This window comes from Mycteria americana, chromosome 1, assembly GCF_035582795.1.
Source record: "Mycteria americana isolate JAX WOST 10 ecotype Jacksonville Zoo and Gardens chromosome 1, USCA_MyAme_1.0, whole genome shotgun sequence".
NCBI classification, from domain to species: domain Eukaryota; kingdom Metazoa; phylum Chordata; class Aves; order Ciconiiformes; family Ciconiidae; genus Mycteria; species Mycteria americana.
In genome coordinates, this window is record NC_134365.1 from 70,309,334 (window position 1) to 70,329,633 (window position 20,300).

A 20,300-nucleotide genomic window follows, 5' to 3' on the forward strand; every position below is an offset into this window, starting at 1 on the left:
CGAATCCTTCGCTTGCCTTTTCCTTTGGTACGCGTGCCTTTGGCCGCGGGAAACCCGCACACGCCGGTGCCCGCCTCGGAGAGGGGCTTCTCCCCTCCCCTCCTCGCCCTCCGGCGCCGGGCGGGGCCGCCCGCGGCCGCTGCCGAGCCGGAAGCGCCGGTCGCGCCTCCCCGCCTTTTCCCGCCCCCTCGCGAAGTCACGTGGCGGGAGAGGCGTCCTGCTGGGCCCTGCCCCGCGGCGCGGGCCTGTGACGCGCGACACAAACTGCCGTGACGTGACTCCCCCTCCGCCGTCTCCTCCTCCCCGCCCCTCCATCATGGCGGCGGCGGCGGCAAATTAGGGCAGAGCTCGCACTGCCTCGCGCGCGCGCGCGCGCGCGCCCACCACCCCCGGCGGACCGACCCGGAGCGGCGCCGCTCCTCGCCCGGCCTGCCCGCCCCCCCCTCATCCTCCTCCCTCCGCGCCCCGCGGCGCTCGCAGGTGAGGAAGGGGTGGGAGCGGGCGGGCGGGCTAGTTATTTATTTATTTACTTATTTTCCGCTCGCGCCCCCGCCGGCCGGGAGCCGGGGGGGGGCGGGGGGGAGCGGGCACGAGGACGGCGCGGCCGTTGGGCAGCTCGGCGGCCGCGCGCGCGCCTCTTTCCCCCCGCCCGGGTTGTCTGTGAGGGGAGGGGGGAGGCGGCCGCTCTCCGCGGGGTCGGTGTCCGCAGAACTTCCCCGCGGGGGCGGAGCGCAGCGGGGCCACGCCCCTCGGCGGCCGTTGCCCCCCCCCCCCACCGCCGCCCCCGCCGCGACTGCGGCTGAAGGACGCGTCCCGCCGCGCCCGGGGCAGCCCCGAGGGCCGGCGGCGGGCTGTGGGGCGGGTCCCGCCCTGGAGCTGGTGGCCGGGTCCCGCGGTGTGTGAGAAGGGGCTGTGCCCCCTCCGCCCGCCGGCAGCTCCTGAAGGGCGGTGGCAAGGAGAGCCGGCGGCTCCTCCGCTGCAGGGGCTGCGGCCTGCCTGCCCGCACCTGCCGCTGTAGCGCGTAGGCTGTGGCTCCCGCGCGGACCCCGCCGGCTGACTCATCCCGGCTTTTTGCTCCTTGCCGTTTCTGCCCAGATATAAATATCTCATTCATCGCCGTAGTAACTGAGTAGCTTACGCTGCGCTCTCGCAGGCTGCTCGTCCGCTCCGGCTCTGAGTTCGTCTGGCGCTGTTGAAACTTACAGCGAGCCCAGGGCTGCTGCCTTCCCTGCCTGTCCTCTTGTTCACTCTCAAATCCAAATAGAGCTCGGCAAATTAAAAGAGAAAGTGAATGAAAACTCGTTAGCGAAAGCTGGGTTTGTAATGACTTAATGTTGTGATAAGACGGCTTAAAGCTGGAAAGGACTGAAAACCTTTATGGTAGCTAACTCGTGTAGTTTTTGTTTTCCTTCCTAAAAGAAAAATTAAACCATTTGCCTAGAATGTTCACTTAATTACATTTCCCTCTAAGGTCAACTAAAACCACTGCCCAGATAAACGACTGTCATATTTTCCAGTATTTCTATCTGTTAAGTGCCACTAGTGGATCAGTAATAGATGCAATATTGATTCATTTCCAGTAGAACTGACATGTTTGAACTCAGTAGTTCTCAGTTTATTAAAAACAATCTCCTAGTCATACCATCGTATATTCCTGGAAAAGTACTCTGAAGAATTTATCTTCCAACTTGATCACGATCGGGCGCTTTGGAACGTCCTACCTGTTGTGTGAAGTGTTTTCAGAGATGAACTGCTGCAAGCTTAAACTAGTCCACACATGCAAGTCTCATCCAAACTCCCCACACAAGACTTCTGGTACAGTTGCAGAGTACTTGAATATTTTCCATCTTGTTGATATGGGGTGTGGTTTTGTAGACTGCAACTCCTTGAAATTCAGTGCGTTTGGATAAAGAGCACCATATAAATGTAAGGCTGTAGATCAGAGTGAACTGAGAGTGGTTACCTGTTGCAGAGATTGCTATCAGGAGGATGACCCAAACCTGTGAATATATCAGTGGCACACTGCCCTAACAATGATTTGAACTCCGGTGCTACCATTTTGTTGCCTCGCTAAATCTCCCTGTCCGTGCTTGGGTGAACACTTGCTGACTGAGACCACGCCTGCTTTGAAATAATTCTCCAGCAGCAGGAAGTATTCTGCTAGCGTGGTGGTCTAGGACGATTAAGTTTGTAGCTGTTAAGTGAGGCCTGGTAACCTGGGCTGTAGCTGGGAACTGCATCCAGCCCTAAATTGACTCTGTTTTCAAGTGGGACTTAACTACGGTCATGGTGGCAGTGTTATTTGTAAGAGGAAGGCAATCTGTGACTGCGCTGTTGTTTCTGGACCTGTGTTTTTAGTGCATTAGAAATTGGTAGCGATATTGGTCACCTACTGTTTTGTTGATAAATATGCAGCAAAATACTTTATAAGGCTACAGCTCTAAATGCAAAAGGCAAGTCTGACCTGCAACAGTCGAATAGATGTGCAGTAGATCCTGGTGGCAGCTGGGGCACTGTTCTTACAGGCAGTATCATAATGCTGTTGCATTTTGTCTTTTGACTGATGCACAGTAAATGTAGCTTGATGCACGCTAGGATTTTGCAGGTAAGGACTAAAACGTAGCAGAGTCTCATTGCTAGGGGATTATATTCACTGTGTTCGTTGGTAGGCTTGTGTTGCCCGTTATCTAACGTATAACTCTTCTGTGGATTAGGATGTGACAGACTGCATGAGGAAATGTCAGTCTGACTGGAACTCCTGTTCTCAGGTCAGTTGAGCAGCTCAGCCCACACTGAAACAAGTGACAGCAGGGTCGGAGGAGTAGCAAGCTAAGTAAGCTTCAACAGGTGTAGCCTTTATTCTCCCAAGGGTGCAGGAACTGAGAAGAGTGAAAATTTTTGTAGGGATTAATTGATAATAATTTTGATCTCTTTAGCTTTTTAAGAGACAGTATTCTTGCAGTGAATCTGTTACACCAGAAGTAACCCTCTTGCCCTTGCTTTGAGGCTTACATGTTCTGTATAGTGCCTTATTTCCTCTGCTCCATTACATCTCCCATACAAGCCTTTGTCTTATTTTCTTAAACAGTTTCTGGACTCTCATTTTGCTCCTGTAGTGGAAAGATCTCCTTCCTCTGATCTGGTCTCTCAAGCTTGCATGTCCTTTTTTAATCCCACTCATTCCTGAAAAATGGCCTTTTCTGAGATATTTACAGTATCTGAGTCAATATTTCTCTATTTCTTTTTATAAACAAAAACAGTCATTCACAATTCAAAATGAGTAATTCAGTTGCTGTGCTGTGGGCTTCTCTCAAAGGAGGGCCAGTGATTCTGAAGTGCATTTCCAGTCTGACATTCTTTTATGTGAAGCTGAAGATATTTCTTCCATTCAAGTTCTTAAGTCTCTCTTCTCATTTCAGCGTAAAACTACCTCTCAGAATATATCGACCAAAGTGATTACTGTTTTTCATCCAAAGCTTTTTTTCTTCTTAATTATTTTCCCAGGAAAACATTAACCACTATTTAAATAAGCTGTGGTCTGATTCTCTCTCTTTTTTTTCCCCCCCCTCCTCCCTCCAGAGGTGCTGAGCTAAGCATGCTGAAATTTTTGTGAATTAGGCCTCACTGTTGCACGTGGATCACTGTGCTGGTATGGAGTCTCATGCTTGTTTTGATCGACATTTTTTTTTCTTTCATTTTCTGCGTTGATTTGGAATTATATTTTGAAGAGTAATCTTTGTTATATATTCAGACTTGTTCTTTGATCCACAGCAGAGTGTCTGGATGTCTCTGGACCATCCGTCAGACTGATCTTTCAGGACAGATCAGGTTGTCTGGAAGGGCTCCCATTCACTGTGTAGGCGTTGCGAGAAGTGTGTTGGTTTCAGGACTGTGGATCTCTACTGAACAAACCAGAACTGAAACTTGCTGGGGAGCTTTTGCTTTTTGGTGAATGGCATCTTTCACACCTGGTGATGTGAACGTGTGATGTGGTGATGGCATCTGGAGATCTGGTCTGAAGAGCAGATCTATTGTTAAAGGATCCTAAAGTCTTCTGAGCAGTTATTTTTTCCGAATCTCCCTGCTTTATGAACATCTCAGTTTATGGAAGTGGATTAAGGGTAACTGTATTGTGCAAAAGCTGTGCTTATCCTCTGCTATAATTTCTTATGTTTCTGAAGCATGATACGTTGCCTGTAGAGCACTCTGGGGTGGAAGAGGCAACATAAATGTAGGATTTTAGTGCTCCAAGGGAAGAGGAATGAGTGTTGGCTCAAAGTTTCGACATTGGTTCCTTCCTATATAAATCTCTACTTAGGTTCAAGCCATAGCAAAGACTCAACCGAATCTTTCTGGTAAAGGATTTCAGGCATTTTGAAATACATGGCAAGAGGCAGAGCTTCCAGAGCGTAGTCTTCATGAAAGAGTCCTCTCCTGTTTTCAGTACTGAATGAGTTTCAGAAACGAGAGTTGCTAAAGATTAACGAAAAAATGCTTAGCCAATTTTACACCAACTCTTTTTCTTTTGCAGCTTTTAGTTTGATGGATAATTTTTTCTTTGCTAAGCTACCTACTCACACAGTAACCATGCCACAGCACAGTTGTAGTTCTGTTTATCCTCAGTAACCAGTTGTACTGCTATTAATCTGAATTCCTTTCCAGAGAGGAGGGGGATTAGGAGTTAGCTCAGACATCTTGCATAGCTAGACAGATTGATACTTTTCTTTTGCTCTGTTTATTATTACTATTCTTATTCTTGAGGCTTCATTTGCAGATTGTGCTTTGGTTTGGGAACCTAGTTGCCGCTCTCAGTCTCAAGGAGTTTCCAATGTCATCAGGAACCCTCTTGAGATGCTTCAACTCCTGTTGCGTGTAGATAGCATTTTTCTCATTCAAACTCCTTTAAGCTTTAAACTTAGTTTAAATATTTCTTCTAAATGTAACTGTGCTCTCACACTAGTAAATTGTCTGGCTCCTTCGGTATCTATTAAGTAGCTGTTCTGTAGCATGAACTTTTCTGCATGCCTTTCAGTTAGAAATCCACTCTGATGGCCAAGAGTGGACTACTGCTTGTTTGGGAATGACTCTTTGAAGTGATGGAAAGCTTAATTTTGAGAGTTTATCTTAAAGCCCTAAATATTGTTATTTGATTCATCAAGTAGTTTGTGCGTTGGAAGTAGTCATCCAGACTGTTCCTAATATAAAAAGCTGAATGTTGTTGATTAATCTGAAGCTTCCTTTCAATCTGTTGTATGGCTTTTTCCCCACTTCCATGTTGCCTTCTGAAATATTTTTTTTCCCCTTGTCCTTCATGGCTGTTTTAAATTTCTCTCTACTTTAGTTTTTAACTGTTGGAAAAACTTCTTATTTGGATGTTTGAAAAAAGTGACAAAACAAAGTAAAACAGGGAAGTTCTTTGGCCAGATGTTGCTGTTAGGTGTGGATTTCTGTTTTATAAGTATTAATGTCTGGGTGAGGAATCCAGGACACACAACCATCTGTTCTTCCAGTCCCTACAATGAATGTGGAATTTCCTCTGTTGACCATATGTGTTCTATTGCTGTTGGAACAGTAAAATGAATTTGAGGCAATTGTGGTCACTTTTTCTGCATTAAAATGTTTAAGCATCATAACAGAGAATCTGAGAAAGCAGAGAATTTGGAAAATACTCATCAGAGTATTAGGGGAAGAAAGACTCCTCAGAACCTGTCTTTTTTTACCTCAAATTGTAGTTAACTAAGTCTTCAGAATCCCTCAAAACCTCTTTGCATATGTATTTTTGTGTGTGGTTGAGTTGGGAGGCATTAGGAGGCAGACACATGGTGAGGAACTGTTCATTCTGCTTTAATGTGAGAGTACGTATGCCAAGCAGGAGTGAGAAATGCTGCTGCTGGCAGCAAGCAGGCAGGGCGCTGGACTGGAGGGCAGTTGGTTTTACTCTGCACGGTTCTTATTAAAATCAGAACGCATAGGATATCAGGGCAAAAACCTGGATATTACTTCACGATTGTTACATAATTCCTTGTTATGTATGAGTTCATGACCTGTTGCAGCCTTATAAAAAAACAAACAAAACACTCTATTCTTTCCTTACAGTCTTCCTCAGTTACCCAGAGAAAACCCTACGTGCCCCATAAGAGCACTGCCGCATTGCAAGCCAACCCGATGGCGTCCTCTACTGCTGTGCCTGTAGGATTTCACTATGAAACAAAATATGTAGTTCTCAGCTACCTGGGACTTCTATCACAAGAGAAGCCACAGGAGCATCCTCCTCCTTCAAGTCAAGGTAATATTTGCATATGCATCTGTACCTATTTACATATGCAACTGTATTTGCAATTAGTTCTTCAGCTGTTAGTGCATGGATGCGGAATATTCGCCTGATGTTTAGTGTAATGCATCTTATTTTATTCATTTAAAATAATGGGAAGAGATGCTGATGGAAACAAAGCTGTTTGTGTTTAGATTACTGTTTTAATTTGAGCTATGCCAGGGCCAATTGGTGTTTATGAAGCAAACAAGTGGTTTTAGTAGTTGTCTTGAGGTTAGGAGGAATGGATATATATTATCTTTGTTGAGCCACCTTGAGAATTTGAGCCCATGCTTGCTTTTTTTGGGAGGCAAGTGGAAGTAAGTAGGGGTGAGGTAGTGTTTACTGGCATAAACTCAGAGCAATGACTTGAGCAATCTCATGTGCTAAATAGTTTTGCCCTATTATGTTAATGCTTCTGTTGTTGTCAGTCAGTGGTAGTGTAGAGATGTGAGGCTTAACCTGGCCTATGCTGCATCTATTTATTTGTTTATTTTTAAGAAGTCAAGGACTGCATGGAGTCAGATAGAGTCAGATGTTTCTTCCAGAACAGGTTTATGCATATAGGAGGTTAAATAAATAAATAAGAGGCAGAATAAAAGAAGTTTGATAGCTTGTGTTTCACATAAACCTAGGTAGTAAAACTTTCTTTATTTTGTGGTGGCAAGCACTTAAACAATGTTATTTGTCAAGATTGTTTTGGTCGCTTGTCACTTCTTAGTGACGTTTCAGTCACTACTAGTTCCTGTGATTCAGAACCTATTCTGATGAAAGGCGTATTAAAAAAAAAAGACAGTCTTCAGAATCTTTTTTGTTTTTGAACAAGCATTTAAGAATGCATACTCTGTCATGTACTGAACTTACCTGTCATGAAGTGAGAAATTCCTGAAAAGAAAAGATGGCATCAAAGTTATGACAGAAATTATTTTATCAGTTTGGCACTAAAGCATATAGCATATGCTGGTTATATTATATATCATTTATAAAATTAATCTTAGTGTGTTTAAGGTATATCTATTACTTCCACTTTGACTGCATCTGTGGTCCATGAAAGGAGGGGCACCTTAGTGCCAAGATGCTGTTTCATAAAACCCTTTGTTGGAAAATGTGCTTATTTTAGCAATAACATCTCATTCTGAATATCCCATCTGGGATAACTGGGCTATAACTGGAAATGTATTGAGTACATATGAAGCTACAATGTGGAAGAGTCTGCTTTGTTCTGTAAATGCAAGATTCAGAAAGGAAACTGTTAGTCTTAAAGCTTTTTTTTAATAATTTGTCTGTAGTTACCTATGAAATATTTGCAAATTGAGGGGAAACCTTTCAACTTATTACTGAAACCTCTAAGAAATATTTGAATTAAAGAGCAATATTAAAACTTTATAAAGAGGAAGCTACAAATGTTTAAGTAAAAATTTTGTAGTCAGTTGAGAGGACTTTTAAGCTCCTGAGTAAAGATAACTGTTGAGTCTACTTTTCAGATATTATTTAGATATGTTAACTTGTGTGACAGCAGGCTGTAGTTAGATTTGCTATTAAAATACTCTAAAGCATTTATACTTTCCAAATCTGTTCTTTTATCCTTGTTGCTCTAAACCTTCCCTTCTAAACAGGAAATTCTCCTACATTTCCCCCACCCTCACTCCCAAAACCAGACAGTGACCACAGCTTCTCCTCTCCTGGTCATCTTTCACTGTAATTAGGTCTCTCTTTCAGTGTTTTTACTGCTTTCTGACCAAAGCCTCTGGATAAAATAATTTTCCCTTACTTTTAATCTGCCATGTTGTTTCTCACTCTGTTTTGTAGTGCCTTGGATGGACTTCAGGCTGTTACTGACCTAAGTGCAAACACTTTATCCTTCTGCTTCAGGATTTGTTTTGTTATTTCCTAACTCACTTTTCCTCGTGCTTTTCTGCTTTCCATGCTTCCAACAGCTTTCATTTGTCTGACAGTTACTTTTTAAAAATCCTTTCTCCTACTTCTTCTCTCATTGCTTGTAATTGAACAGTTGTTTCAGCTGCACTCCCAGGGTATGTGTGGTAACAGCCGTGTGTTTATTTTGAAGTACTGTATGCATCTTCTTTGAATATTAGATAGTTTATATATACCGTCTGTATCTCCTTGTTGTCTGGCACGTGGCTGATGCCTACTTGCAGAGAGCTGTACCAAAGCACTCTGCTCTATATGCTCTATATTCTCCCCTAGGGACACAGTGAGAGAAACAGCAGCCCATAATGGATATTACCTGCACTGCATAATGCACTGCTGGAAGGTGGCTGGGTATTACAGTAATAAGCGTGGTCTGAGAAACCTGGTTAGAACAAAGGAGATGTGAAAGCCAGTAAATGAGAATGAATAACTGTTGTGTAGAATCCCATCATGAGGAGGAAACTTCTGGTTTTTGGTAATGAAGACATATGAGGGATAATAACAGTATGACATTACACCGTGCTTGTCAGTGTGTTTTTCAAGTGCTATCATCAACCGTTGATGCAATATCTTGACTTGGTATTTCATTCTTGACAATGAAAAGTTCCTTTCATTGATGATTTTTGTGGTACTTTAAAACGTGGGTCAGTAGTCTTTCTATTCTCTATGGCTGAATGCTGTTGATTTATGAATTGAGAGGATTCTGATACAAAGTACCTGTCACTTCATCTTATTTAGCTTTAATTTGGTTATTGTGCTGACAGACCTTTCATGGGAAACAATTGAAGCAATGATGTTTGGCTATTGCCTGTTTCTATTTTAGTTGCAGAACACTTCTCTCTTTTATGTGTTTCATTCATATGAGGTATTGACTCTGGTATATGGTACTTTCCCTTCATATATTTTTCTTGGATCCAAGCAAGTCCTTACTCTTTGTCTGATTTCTGCATCATGTTACAATATAAGGGGAGTATCCAGAAAGGTGAGTTTTAGTTTGCCCTGGTAACATTAACCTCTTTCGTCTCCTTCGGTATGGGAGAGTGAGTGACTCTTCCAGAGGGCGGTTCAGAGCAGGATCCTAATTACAGCCAGCTTGTGTCACCTGCTGGAGGATCTGCTCTCTTTCCATTGCATGTATACAGAACATGGGGAAATAAGGCACACGAGGTGTCGTTAGTATTTCTGTACCTCCCTTGAGTCTTCTTCTACAGCAGTCTCCCAGATTTCAGTGAAGTTTCAACACTCCAGTTAAACTAGAGAATGTATCTGATGGGTCAAAAAACCAATCTTTCCCAACAGGATCTTTCCCAACAGGAGCAGTACTATTTTATCTCTGCTAGAACTGGTAGGAGAAATTGAGTGCTTTTGTCCATTCTCTTCCCTTTTCTCCTACAGTCATCTCCCATAAACCTGTGCTTTCCTGCATTTCATACTAGAGAGTTCTTTTTCTCATGTATGTTTTTTTGTTCCAAAAAATCAGATAAGAGTAAATCTCTAAGATGTTTGTTAGATTTCAAGTTAAAACTTCTCATTTTTTGCAACATAATATGCTTTACAAGACCGATGGTTTTCAGAGGGATTTTATTTAGTGAAGAGAAAACTCAGACAAATTACATAGAAAATTACCTCACTGTATTTCCTTTTGGATCTCTCGGTTGGTCTTGATTTTGTTGCAAGAAAGATGGCTTCAATTACAAGAGCTAGAAACACTTCTGGCTTCAAGCAAAGAAGGCCTATCTAAGTCAACATCTGATTACTACTTTGAAATTTTTATTTAGATAGCTTCTCTTCAGTGCAGGGACTGAAGAGAGAACCATCCGCAGTATTCCAGGCTTTTGAAGAAAAGACAGTTTTATTGGATAAACCAATCTTTTAACATTACAGCTCTATAGTATTCTGTAGTGGATTTCAGTGTAGTATTCTGTAGTGGATTTCAGTGTCTCCAGAGGAAAATCCAGCAAACTTAACTGGGCAATAGTTTGAGAGATTACTCCTATTACAGTTTTGGCAGAATAGTGATTCTGCATAGCACTCACTTCAGTTTATTTAAAGCAAAGTCCATTAGCAGTAAATTCTGTTACCTTTTGGTAGGTTTTCAGGTAGGTGAATAATAGAAATTGCTCAGATAAATCTGGTAAAACACACACGGTAAGATATTATCTGCGTAAATTCCTGTGGTTTGAGGCAAGAGATGAGTACAATTATTTAAAATGTGTGGAAGCTCTCAGTTATCAGTTCATTAGATTGTGGAGAGATGCTTCAGTATTTTTTCAGAACTCCTGTAGTATCTATAACTACTGGTTCATACACAGAAAATAAATATCAAGTATTGGAAAACACTTCTACATTTTTCCCCCTGATGTTCACTCTCATTATAGAAGCTTTCAGTCTACTGTAGTTGTTAGTACTACTTACTTTCTAAGGGAGTCAAAGTACTTTGTTTTTGTGATTCAATATATTGGTATTATAAATGCTTCTCTGTGTTTCATCAAGGAGTAACTTTTAGTGTATTTCTGTTTTTTAGTCTACTTCCCCATGGTTTGACCCCCTCCCATGACCCTGTGGCTATGACAAAGATTCTGAAGGAAAGTAGTTTTTCTGTGTTTTCCTTGACAGAATGAGAAATCTTAAATAATCCCTTAGCTCACATAGCGTCTAGAAGATTTATAATCAATGCCACTACTGCATGGTGGCATAGATTACTCAAGAGGTGAACAAGGTTTTGACAGTTTTACAGTTTCCCTGAGATGCATGCTATCCACAGTACTTTAATCCAATTATTGTGCACAATGTTCTTTTGACCATTTATTATCTGTTTTGGAATTACTGTATGCAGTGCTGTATATAGTCAGTGATCAAGGCATTTTAGTGGTTTCCCACACACATTTCTTACAGCTGAGCAGTGTTGAAGTAAGTTACTGGGAGAAATGGGTTTTAAGTTTATTTGTTCACTTGCTTCAGTTAGAAGTGAACTCTGTTACACCTCAGGAAACACATGTATAGATAGATAGGCAGAGATGGTCAGGTTTCATGCACTGTGGGTGAGCTCAAGGCTCCTTAGTGGCCATCCCAAATCTAACAGCAGTACCTCCTTTATATGTTTTTGACCGACACGGGTTGGATACCTGTTGTTGCAAGATTTTCTGTCATCAGGTGACACTTGGACTGGCTGTTGCAGAATATCTTGGTTTTCTTTGTACTCCATCCCTGTATCTTCACTTACCCTTCATAGTACCTACCGTTGGTCTGTAGGAAATGAAGGAGTTTTTGAGGTGGTTTTAGCTTAGATGAATAACTCATTCCTTAGAAACTTTCCTCTTAGGGCAAAACATACCTATGTTGGCTGAAAAGTCACAGGCTGAAAAGGTACACATTGTAGGTCAGACCGATCCGGCTCGTGGTAATGAGGGAGCTATTTCCTGAACTGAGGCAATGGAAAGGAGTTTTTGGGGTGTGACTTTGAGAAGTAAGATGTGGTCCCTCCAGGAATATGAATTCCCACTTAATTAAGCCTCCTCTTTGCCCACAAAAAGAATTGACTGCTAGTTGGCAATGTCTTGTCTCTTTTTGGTTCTTAATATTTTGGACTTTTTTAGTTTCTTTTAAGCTGAGCCTTCTTATGGTTTATAAAGAGCTTCTTTTAAACATTTCTCAAATCAAGGGCTACATCTATGTATGTACAGTCTGTTCTGGAGTTTGCTGGGGTAATGCATATACTTTTCATTAAAGGAAACAGATGAATATATTTATAACGAGATTTTGTACATTTTTTTTTTCACTTCTCAGTGCTTACAGAAATTTTAGACGCTCTCATTGTTTTAAAAAGTCTGAGATGTTAAAGAAATACTAGAATGATGCTGAAAGTAAATTTCTAAGTCAGTTGACTGTACAGAAGTTAACATAGAGACCTAGGAGAACTTGAAAACAGAGATATTGGTAAATTAAAATTACAAGCATGAAAGGAAAAAAAATCAGGAGCAATCTGTGACATCAATGGCTTTCTTTTTCATTACCCTGCATGCAGTTGAACTAAAAAGGCATAACAACTTTCAACTTTTCAGTCTCTCCTTATAGTCACTGTTGTCTCTTGTTAGCCATAGTTTGACACAAACACTGTAGGATGATCAGATGTGCAGGCTCTCTAGCTCTGATGAATGACTTCCCATCCCTTCTCCTCCTAGGATCAAACCTGGGGAACAGGTTAATCTTGTATTGTTACTAAACTTCTGGAATGGCCTTATCGGTGGAGTTTTACTGAAGTATTAAATTTATTTAGTAGTCATAACACTGTCTGATTGTCAGTGATGCGGTGCTTGATGGACTTTTAGGATACATTTTCCCCTACTTTGCAGGTTACCTCCAAAAATACCTGAAAAACAAAATCTTAACGAGCACATTTGTGCAAAAGGGAACATTTATTCTGTAAATAGAAAGTGCAATGCACTAACTTCTTCGTGTCAGACTGTGTAACAGAAGTTTGCTGCGTCTTGGGTTGGGAAAAGGCCTTTCAGAGTTGGTTTACCAAAAGCTCGTAATAGGCAAACCCATTTTTTCAGCACAGGAAAGCATTCAGTGTTTATGGATCTTACAAGTACCATTTCTGGTGTGACCGTTTGCATTATTAAACAATGAAAATATGTTCCCATCTACTAGAAGCTATTTTTACTGTTTTATTCTACCTATTTGCAAACTGACTTGGAAGGAGAAAAAGATACTGCTCTCTTAGGACCTTTGCTGTTGGAATACACTGTTCTCCAACATTGGGTGCAATTTTTGTTGGTAGGGGTCAACATACAGGAGATGCAGAAAGCTGAAGTCCATTGATAATTAGGGGAATAAACAGTGCAAAGTCACTGGTCCGCGAGGGGTAGGTTTTTGATGTTTTGGCACGACTGAATAGTCAGGTGCTATTGGAATCAGCAGCTGCTGCAAAGTTGTGGGTGTTACGAGATGGAAACCATTGACTGCAGCACTGATTATCTAAACAGCTCTTTTGTACACTGACAGCAATGGAATTTCTCTTCCTTCCATTTTCTGGGTGACTTATTATGAAGTATGACAGCTTGTCATGTGTGATCATCATCACATTAGTCCCATGAGAATGGGTGCTCTTCTGAATACCCTCATCCCTTCCACGTACAGGGTGAAGCACAGGTTAAAATAAGAGTTGGTACTTGTGTATACTTGTTGCGCTTGACTGTGCAGCAGTGGTTCGGTCATTCAAAGAGGCGACCTTAAAGGGACTGACAAGGCATTAGTGAGTGTCTGTTCATTAACCAAAAGGAGGAACAGTTTGCTCCTCTCTGGAATTTATTGTTCAGAGTGGAAAAGAGAGACTGTTTGAGAAGAGATTTAAGAAGCTAAATAAAGTTGTTCTGAACATGGTGATGATGATCTGTGTGGTTAAGTAAAATGGAATTAAACTGACTATCTGTTGTTCCTTTAAACTGTTCACATAAATAAATGTAAACATTTTACACTGACTTGTACATTGGTTTAGAAGATTTTTGTCTCGCGTATCTATTGAGCGCTGAGTTTTTAAGCATTGGCACACATTCAGTGGGTTGATTCTGTGGATTTTTAACTTATTTTCAAATATAGGAGACCTTGCAAGCTTATTGTCTAGTGTTTTTTTAAATACAGAAAATGCACAGTGTACTTCACTACACATTTGTGTGTGTTAACTGGTATTGTTGCTTTTATAGTTTTCACACGCTCTAGTATGAAAACTAGTGATGTTGTGTGTCCATTATGGAGGAAAAGGGAAGGCGATACAACACTTTAAGTGAGTTTTAGCAGATTTAAATAGAGATGAACCGAAGAAAATAGTCATTCATAAGACCACCAAATTATGATTTAGTGTCGTCAAAACAGGAATGAAGAAAGAGATGCCAGAAAGCTACACTGGGTGTTGCAGGACTTAACCTGAAGATTTGGATGTGAAATATAAGTGACAACAAAGAAATGAAGTCAGATGATACCACCATTACAGATACAAATTCTTTCCCTTTTTATTTTCTTCAACTGAGTGAAGATCATCTGTAGAGTGGGACGATGTCTGGATGCCCAGGTAGAGCTGTAGGCAGTTGGTGTAGGTGCAGAGAGGGTGAGATAGGTTGAAGAGTCATCAGTATTTGGGTACATGAGTAAGAAACAGTGGACAGAGGCAACATTATCAGAAGGTTGGCCAGCAGATGGTGTTTAAATCATGGGCATGAGAGAACATGAAGTTCCCCCCCCCCCCCCCCCCCCCAAATTCTAAGGAATATTTAGAAGTAACAGAGCTAAGAAAATGTGTTTTGGGTAACCCAGTCACTGATATTGTTGAAAGTAGCAGAGTGCAGGGCTAATCTGGACTGATAATTGACCCAAAACTTGGGGAAGGAAATGGCTGGAAGGGGGATTACTTAGCAAAGGGAAGTTTTGTGGTCAATTTTACTTGCTTGTTTATTTATTTCAGGAGTAAGTTGATACAAAATTCACTTTTATATTCGTGTGGATATAACAGAGATCCATTTTATCTCCAAGTAGGACATTTTAAGGAATTGAAAGAAAGTGGTAGGCTGTTGATTCAGTGATGTTTGGTGAAAATAAGACAGCACTTAATGGAACAGTTTTTGCAGTGTGCTTTAAGAATGAAATTTGAAGACATGCTTGAAAGCGGATGGAAGAAATAAAGATGAGCAAACCCAAAGAAAAAGCAGCTAAATAGCAGGAGTTTTGGGCTGGAACTCTGTCCCAGACATCTAGTCTTTCCATTAGTACCTATCCCATAAAGCAGTTACTTGAGTAGTTACCTTGCCATATGGCCTTATATTGGAAAGGTTGACATTCAGCAGGCAGTTCCTTAAAGATTCAAATGTTTTAAATACCTTGACTTGTTTGGAAACAGTTTTGTGCCTCTCTTTTGCTACAGCATAATAATAAAGATGATTGAGAGTCTGTGTAATCCTGAATGATACGGCTGAAACAACTTGTTCCCAAATATCTAGAGTCAGCACATGGAATATGTATTTGTGATCCCAAACCACAGCATGTGTTCTTCCGGGGATATGCAGCCATTTCAAATTCCTAAATGACTTGATTAGGAGATGAGAATTGACAATTGACTGACAATTGTGGGGTCCTTTGCTTCTATTGTTACTTGTGACCCTGGTCTTAAATTATTTCATTGTGGCCTGTAGACTACTCATGAACAACAAAATGATGCACAGTTAATAGATTTTGGGACTCTTCATTGATGTCATTACATAGTTGATCTGAGTATGTTTATAGATTTTGCAGGCATCTATATCAGTTTTATATTTTGCTACTAAAAATGAAGCTTATGCCTATGTCTGCTTTGTTTTGGTGTAGTTTGATAATGAGTGTATTAGTTTTAATGACTGGTTGTTTATGTGCCTTGGTTTGATTTTGGTCTTAAATTTAAGATAAGTTTGTTTTTAAAGCTGTTACGTATTCTGTTTGTGGCTTTACAGTTCTAATTTTTTTATAAATATATATTCATATTTAAAGCACCTATTCTATCTTGAATAGGCTTGGAAGTTTATGTGTTTCTGGGTTCATATAATAAAACTTTTGTAATAAGTGCCCTTAAGGGATCATACTTTTTATGTTGCTGTCTGAAATAGAACTTTCACCTTGAATTCCTTTATAGTTAATATTTCAATATCATGTTCCATTATCTACCTTATTTGAAATACTACATTTGAGTAATTTCTCTGGTTTCTTTTAGGGACTCAACAACAGCTTATGGCACAACATGCTTCGGAGAAGGAGGCTTTGGAGAAGATTAAAATAGAAATCGAGGAGGAGCTAAAACATCTTGATGAAGAAATCTTGGAAGGTGCTCTTCAGATTTTCCCATTTCAATCCATAATCTCTATGCCCTGTAATGGTGGTTAATTTGTAACAGGTACTCTAGTTAAAGAGATTTTTGGACACATTGAATCTCTTTACCCTCCTCCCCCCACAAGATTTCTACACATTGTCACATGAAGTAAAATAGTTAAACGTTACCATTTGGAGCAGTGGAGTCTAGCCAAAGCAAACAATTGAATGACATTTAATAGGCTACTATAAATAATGAAATGTAAGCAGCCCTTAAGCTGCTCCAGTTGATGACAGAAGTGAAATCATTCCTCAGCGGCTAACATTCAGGGGAGTGTGGACTTAAACCATCTGATTTCTCACTTCCACCAGGTTTATTTTTTGTGACATGCTTCGACCTATAGGTGTGGCTTTTATAGGACTCCCAGTAAGGGATGATTTGGAAACAATCTTTGCTTTGCATGTGTGTTGCAAATTGGAAATCTGAAGTAGAAAGGGTCTAGATCTGTTTACATTCATTCATACAGACCTTTCTTAGAAGTTTTAAACTGAGAAGAAAAAGGTTATATGGACAAAATATTGTTTTAATAAATGATACTCTAGTACTGCTGCAGATATATCCATGTGTGGGCAAATTTTACCATGGAGAAGAGGCTCTCCTGCTGCTCCATCAGGGTTGGCATCAGCTTAAAATTGAGAATAGTTGCACATTCAGCTAACTTGCTGGTTAGGATGCAGTTGTGAAATAAGAGCTGGAGGGGAAATGTAGCTTAAAGTCATCTACGGCTTGTAAGTACCACTTCCAGAATATATTTGGACCATACTTGTTTTACTCCAATTTGTTCATAGCATGTTTTGACTATAGAGTTGTGATTTCTTCGTCCCTTATGTAAACTGTGCTAACTGATGAGATAAGAAATCTGAGACTGTTGATGTTCTTATATGAATCTCTTTTATTTTATTTTGTATACTTTTTTCTCTCAGCATTTACCACTACAGGATTTGACTGCCACACCTCCCCAGTGTTCAGTCCTGCCAATCCAGAGAGCTCAATAGAAGACTGCCTGGCTCATTTAGGGGAGAAAGTGTCCCAGGAATTGAAAGAACATCTGCACAAAGCACTGCAGAGCTTGCTTAGCAAGTGAGTTTCCATTTGCTTTTTCAAAGGGAAGGTGTTTCCTTTTGCATTGTGACTGCTGCTGAAATGCTAAAGATGGGAATACATTTTGTATTCCATTTCTTTCTTTTTCAATGTTCCTTTATCTGGCTGTGTTTTTGTTTTGTGTTGTAATGTGCGAATACTTCTTTGTGGTATTTGCTCTTTGCAGTAATCTAAGTTCTAAAATTTTTCTAAGCTTTTATCATTGAACTTCTGAGACTAGTTCAGGTAGTTTGAGTTGCTGGTAAAACTAGCAGCTGCCAGTTGCCATTGCCAATTTCATGAATGCTGGGGTGTAGCCAGATTAACTTCTTTTACCTTACAGTTAAGAGTAGAGCTGAAGGTTTGTTTGTAGTCTGGCTCAAGATGAGTGGGAGAGTTTCCCTGAAAGGTCAGTAGTTAGATGCTTTATGATCACCATTCAGGCACACATCTGAAGCAAATGTGAGTCCCTGGGCTAACCTTGGTGCCCTAAGAGCTGTCCTGCCAGTTTAAGCTTACTGTTTAAATAGCACATTGTATTTGGCATGCTAGTATCTTGATTAATGTCTTTTGCAAATTGGTAAAATTGTTGTGGTTGCTTGTTTTTCTATTATAAATTACCAGCCTGATTTTAATGGATCCACATGAACTACTTCTGTCTGTTCTGAGTGACCTCCAAAATGTATTTGTAGAGAGCTGGAGTTGGAAGGTGCTATTTTAGAGACAGTTACATAAATGCAGTTGTGAAGGCAGCATTAGCAAATAGCTATCTGAGCCTGTTTTGTGGATTGGTTTAAATAATATGGCTCAAAAGAAGCTGAGAATCTCTAGTACTACTCTTTCAGAGTTTGCGCAGCTGTTCATGAGCTGTTTGAACAAGGTACTGGAAGCTTAAATATCAGTGCCTAGTGTAAACTTTCTGATGCATGGGGTTCAAGCCTTCCATACCTGCATTGGAGAGGCATCTCATGCCCTCATGAAGGTAATACCCTTTATGGCAGACTTCTGGAAGATTATGAATTTGGAAGCCATTCCATCTGAACATCAGGAAACACCTTTTTACTGTGAGGGTGACTGAGCACTGGCACAGGTTGCCCAGAGGGGTTGTGGAGTCTCAGTCCTTGGAGATATTCAAAAGCTCTCTGGGCATGGTCCTGGGAAGCCTGCTGTAGGAGACCCTGCTTGAGCAGGGATGTTGGACAGGATGTTCTCCAGTGGTGCCTTCCAACTTCAACCATTCTGTGATTCCTTAACTAGCCCATCTATTCCTTAACTGGCTCCCTAGTCAACAACTAAGGGTTGACTTTTTATGACCAATATAATTTAAAACCAACTGTTCAAAGTCAGGTAGGATGGGGCTTTGGGCAACCTGATGTAGTGAAAGATGTCCCTGCCCATAATCTTTAAAGGTCTGTTCTAACCCAAACCATCCTATGATTCTATGACTCTGACCTGGATTTCACAGCAAAGGGCCATGTAATATCCGACCAGACAGATGAAGATGGTTGTCTCTTTTTCCATGAGTCATCCAAGGGAAAAGTACACTCTGTCAACTCACCATTTAACTTTCAGAAACTAATATATATATATACTGTCTGCTTCTATATGCAGTTTTTATAAGGTCAAAAAGTAAGTTCAGTATTGTGTAAACCAACAATTATTTACCCACAGAAAAGAGTATGTGGGGTACAAGTTTCTCGTTAAGTGGCAAAAGATACTCTAGTGTGTTCCTCCCAAAATGGCAGAAGCTTATCTGCCTTTACAAGCCAGGCATTTGCCCCATGTGGCCTTAAAAACTTGTACTTATTATCTTCTGAAGAACTGAGGTTTTGATAAATACCTCAGTACACACTAAAAAAACAGACTGGCAACAAGTCGGACAATTAGCAGTAAGCCTTGGAACCCATCCTTTTTGTGTGTCTAAAATGGTAAATTGAAATAACAGCATTTTAAGTTTAAATGTCTTAAAGGTTGTAGATAATTGGCTGACTGTCTGACATGGAGAGGTCATAACTGGTGCACTCTACTTTGATTCTTTCTGGAGAGTTCCTGAGATGACATCTTTGTAAATAAGGTGGTTCTAGCTTGTTAGTAGCCTGATATTCTAGGCTTCTTGTGTTTTCTATGGGAAAATATTTGCATTCTCAGTATTTTTTTTATTTATATGCATACATACATACATACATATAAAGTCTGGAATGCCTGTGAAAACACGTTGGCATGCATGCCTTTTTATAAGGCAAACTAGAGCTACTGTTTAATCTCTTGATAATATTCTTCCTGCAGCCGTTGTTGCTCTTCTCATCCCACTGATTCATTTGGATTTGTGTTTTAAAGGAACTAATGTACTAAGGAAGTTAAGAGAATGCACTTAAAATGACAAACCCAAATTATGTTTTCCCCAGTGTGCTTTAACTATGTTTTTTTACCCATGTTTGCTACAGTAGTGCTATTTGATGCAATACTTATTTATTTTGCTTATATTTTCCTGTCCTGTTATATGCATATAAACAAGTATGTTATGGTACAGTAGGCTGTTAGATCATGACAGATTCTTGGAGATTCAAGGAGTTCAGAGATTCTTGGAGTTCAATAAGCAGTCTTCTGTCCAATACCAGTTACCACTATTTCCCTTAAACTAAAGTCTGAACTTGCCTTTTGTCATGATCTGGCTTAGGACAACTGCTTTTGAAGCAGTACATCTTCTGCTGTCACTTGGCAGAAAGTCTTTATTGTTACTGACTCTAAGACACTATATGATCTTGGAGGAAAGAGTATGGAAGAGGGGAATTTCATCATCCCAATTCAGAGAAGTAGAGATGCGATGAATCTAAAATAGAGGTATCTACTGAATACAAAGGGAGTTTTGTGATCAAAAGTGCTGTTTCTTGCAAATAAAGGCTTCAACTGTAACAATGCAGTCAAGCAGCCTGTGTTGGTTCATAGCCTATATTGTTTATAAAAATTTTACTCTGCATTGACCTCTATCTCACATGTGAATTTCTTAGTGGAATTTTTTATCTTTAAAGTCTCAGATTATAAAAAATTATATGCAAGAGCTTAGAAATTTTGGTAGCATATCAGAGA

The 20,300-nt window shown here is 40.5% G+C and overlaps 1 protein-coding gene across 1 annotated transcript in view; it reads left to right on the plus strand.

The window, feature by feature from the left end:
• The first annotated feature begins 246 nt into the window (after positions 1–246).
• The window catches only part of BCL2L13 (BCL2 like 13), a 43,236-nt gene continuing 23,182 nt past the window's right edge, over positions 247–20,300 (plus strand). Inside the window, exons 1-4 of the mRNA XM_075505194.1 lie at positions 247–480; positions 6,097–6,286; positions 15,978–16,088; positions 17,057–17,213. Of these exons, the coding sequence (XP_075361309.1) occupies positions 6,166–6,286; positions 15,978–16,088; positions 17,057–17,213 (389 nt within the window). The 5' untranslated portion in view covers positions 247–480; positions 6,097–6,165. The remainder of the gene's footprint in view (positions 481–6,096; positions 6,287–15,977; positions 16,089–17,056; positions 17,214–20,300) is intronic.